Source organism: Oryzias melastigma, linkage group LG15, assembly GCF_002922805.2.
Source record: "Oryzias melastigma strain HK-1 linkage group LG15, ASM292280v2, whole genome shotgun sequence".
Taxonomy (NCBI): Eukaryota; Metazoa; Chordata; class Actinopteri; order Beloniformes; family Adrianichthyidae; genus Oryzias; species Oryzias melastigma.
The window spans coordinates 27,926,644-27,930,422 of NC_050526.1; the positions used below are offsets into that span (position 1 = coordinate 27,926,644).

At 35.6% G+C, this 3,779-nt stretch overlaps 1 protein-coding gene across 3 annotated transcripts in view; it reads left to right on the forward strand.

Moving 5' to 3' along the window:
* Positions 1-3,779, forward strand: part of klhdc3 (kelch domain containing 3) — a 27,312-nt gene that overhangs the window by 6,043 nt on the left and 17,490 nt on the right. For all 3 annotated transcript variants that reach the window (XM_024297616.2, XM_036215512.1, XM_024297617.2), the window contains one exon: positions 1,393-1,501. In XM_024297616.2, the coding sequence (XP_024153384.1) occupies positions 1,393-1,501 (109 nt within the window). The remainder of the gene's footprint in view (positions 1-1,392; positions 1,502-3,779) is intronic.

Consider the following 3,779-nt stretch of genomic DNA (forward strand, 5'->3'; position numbering starts at 1 on the left):
TAGATTTTCACCTTTGAGTTTTTTGGGGGGATTTTTGATGCGGCGCAGCCCCGCCCCTCTTCCCCTCCCTGTTGCTGAGAGCTCTCTGTTTACACTCTCTCCTGTAAACTTACAGCCCCCAACTTTATAATTTTTTTTAGTGATGAGTTTCTTTTGAATAAACCTGCTGTTCCAACATTAGTCCACTAGATGGCAGCACCTTTATTAGAGTTTGCCTGATGTTTCTATGCAGATGCAGTGATGCTGTTTGAAACTGAGGCTGCACTTGAACCTCAATCCAGATCTTTGAGATCCTTAGTAACAAAGTGCTTTAAAGAACAAGCCAGACTTTTATTTTTGTAATCAACTTGACTGAACTGAACTTATGCCTTTTTTCTATTTTAAATCATACTTCTTTAACAGTTTTTTTGGATCTTGAAAAACTAGTTTCAATTATGTTTTAAAATTTTTTAAAACCCCATTAGCTTCCTGGAGTTTTGGGGGAACCGCAGCTTACATCAGGTCTCAGTCGGAACTCAAAATAAAAAACTTAGAATGAGAAAAAAGAAAAAAATGAGCCTTGAATAAAATCACTGACACTGAAAGAGTGTTTATATATATTTTTAAAAGATCTACAGCTTAGGAATTGGTAAAAATGAAACAGAAAGAGAGAATTAACAAATTAAGTTAGAGTGGAATATTATTAAATAAAGCATTTAATAAAAATACACTTTTTTTAAGTGTAAAAAAAACATTAAGTTTGAAGGATGGTTTTCTGTTGTTCCACAGCTCATCAGTATGAATTAAGATCTTGTTGTGTGTTCTTGTTCTAGAATGTAGAAAGATGTTCCAGAAATTCCAGTGCAAGGCAATGGCAAAAATAGTTATGACAAATTAAAACAACAAAAAAAAAAAAACAAGACCATCTGAAAACATTTTATTAACATAACCTCTTAGGACCTGCTGTCCACAGCATAGACATCACATTGTTTGTCATATTAACACAGTAGTTAATTGTGCCTAACTGGGACTCTGTGACTCTGTGTGTTGAGGGTCAGCTCAATTATTAGCTTTAGTTTGAGAGGTTAAATGAGAATCTTTATATCAGTTTAAAGGTGACAAAGGGAGTGTGTGCAGAGACCTGCAAACAGAAGTAATGAAACTTCTCTTTCTAGTCTCAGTTAAAAGCTACTCAGCTCATTTTTTTCAAACATTGCGGCCAGAAACACCACAGCCAATTGTTGCATGTGATATGTAAGAAAGTTCCATGAAACAGACTTGAGGTTTTCTTACTTGAATTTGGTTCAGGTTTCAGAAGTTTTATTTCCTGTCACCTTCATGCAGGGCTGATGTATAAAGCCACTGCCTTGTCCTGGTAGCTCACGTCTCTTCTTCTCTTCTGTATCCCTTCAGAGGCCTTCATGTGGAAAAAAATAGAGCCAAAAGGAAAGGGTCCATGCTCACGAAGGAGACAGTGTTGTTGTATGGTTGGAGATCGAATCATCCTGTTTGGAGGAACCAGGTAAAGCTCGATATTTAACTGTTTGGTTTTTTTTGCATTTTAGGACTTTATTTGCTCAAATGACTTAAAGATTATCTTGTTTTAGGTTTACTTGCTTCTTTATGATATTACATTCATTTTGAATAACTTTTTAAAATACCTATCAAAATATGGGAGGAATTTTATTATTTTTGTCATAAAAGGTTTTTATTTTGCATTTGACATTGTTTTACAAAAAAGGACTGAGGAAACAAGTCTCTTCAGACAGAGGTCATTCCTGCTGCCAGTTCAACTTTTATTACTACTTTTATTACTTTATTGACCGACACAACCTGCTGCAGCTAATTCATTTCCCTTGAAGGAATAATAAAGTTTTTTTTAATTTAGAAATACGTTTGAATGTGAGACCTGGTTAAAAAAATGAAAGTCATACAATAACACAGCATATGTCAGTCAATATTTCTTAAAAAACAAAATCCACAACACAAACATGCAAAGAGAGTGTGAAAAGCAAAGCACCCCCCACAACCCCATAGGAGTTAACACAGGAAGAGGCGACGTCGTGCTTCTGATCAAGTGAAATTGATGAACTCTTTATTTGCAAGTGTGACCTCCTCTATAAAAGTTTTTGTAGTTTCCTCATCTATAGGTGTTTTTATTCTGAAAAAGTCAGTTGTTTTAAGATGTGTTTTGCCTTATTTATGAAGATGATGAATACATTTGCTGTCAGTGGATGTCCCAGACAGTCACTTGATTAGATCTCCGAGCCTTCTGACTCAGGGGTCGTCTGGCCCCTCAGAAACTGAGCAGTGTGCATTTATTCAGGTCTCCAGTCTACAACTGAAAAACAAAATCATTTGGTTGCACTCATTTGTCAAACTCCAGACATGAACCTAATTGAAATGCCGACACTTTTCTGCAGGAAAGGCTTCAGAAAAAGAACTTCTGCACAGCGGAGAGGCTGAAAACACCATAGACGGAAAAAGACTTTGTCATGTAATGAAATATTTATAAATCCACACAGGAAATTCCTTAATTTATTGATCATAAATATATGAATAAATTAATAAGCTGATGTAATAACTAAAATAAGAACCTAAAATATGTGTTTTTAAACCTAATTTGAATAATTGAGGTGCAACTTAAATATTAATCATAATTTTTACTCTTTTATGTCAAAAGTTTTCCGTAAACATAAAAGTGATTCATTTTAAACGTACATTTCTGAGCATTGATCTTTAATTATGCAGCGCTTTTGAACGTGAGCCGGTATTTTCGTGAGTGCAGCAGAGGCTCCGGCTGCTTCAGACAGTGGTCTGTGAGGATCCCCCTTGCTGGCTGTTGGACAGCATTGATAGGCTGGAGGCTGCAGCTGGTTAGGTGCCGCTGGGCTGTGGACGAAATCGTGATAGGCTGGTAGCCAGCAGAGTAACGAGGCAGCTTCCAATGTTGGCGTGATATAAAGTGAGTCCTGAGCTGCTGTTATCAACAGAACTGTTGTTATCTGCCCCACCTCTGAAGAGCCGCTTCTGTCTTCTGGCATGCAAGTCTTCTGGATTGCCATAATGACACTCATCCCACACTGTAGTGTTTTAAAATGCTCATTCACAGAAAAAAAAAAAAAAACACACCTTTAGGGGTTTCAGTTTATAGAGTCAGATTTTCTCATTGCTGGGAGAGCTGTTAAAAAAATACCATAAATATGTACTTGTGTTATTCAGTGTGTAGTTTCTCTGTTGGATTACTGCAGGATGGGCTTTAAGGAGTCATGATTTCCTGTTGGGAGCAGAGAGCACTGATGTTGAAGGGGAGTGTCGTTTAGTTGATGAAGAGGACGGAAAAAAATCAAACCGTGTCTCTCTTGCATCCTGTTTAAAAGAGCCTAATGCTGGATTTGTTTATTTTTATAAACCTTGTATTATTGTAGGTATAGTTACCAGAAAGGCATTTTTCTACCCAAGTGGTTCTAGAAATTTGTATTTTGCTGCAAAATAAATGTTTTATCATTTTAAATGTATCTTTTTAACATTGAATTAAAGTTAAAAATAGGAATTTCACTTTTATTTTAATGAACAATTGTAATAAACAGTACCAGGTATCCCCCTATTTTCGCTTTATTAACATACTTTTATCATTTAGCACTAAACAGAGCACTTCTGTGAAGTAGCTTGAACAAGAAAACATATTTATCTATTAGTAAAATATGTGGTAATTAGTCGTGAGAAATTCTTTTGACTGTATCCATAGTATTTTTCATCTTTTTATATCAGATGTGAATCATATCTAAAAAAAAAAAAAT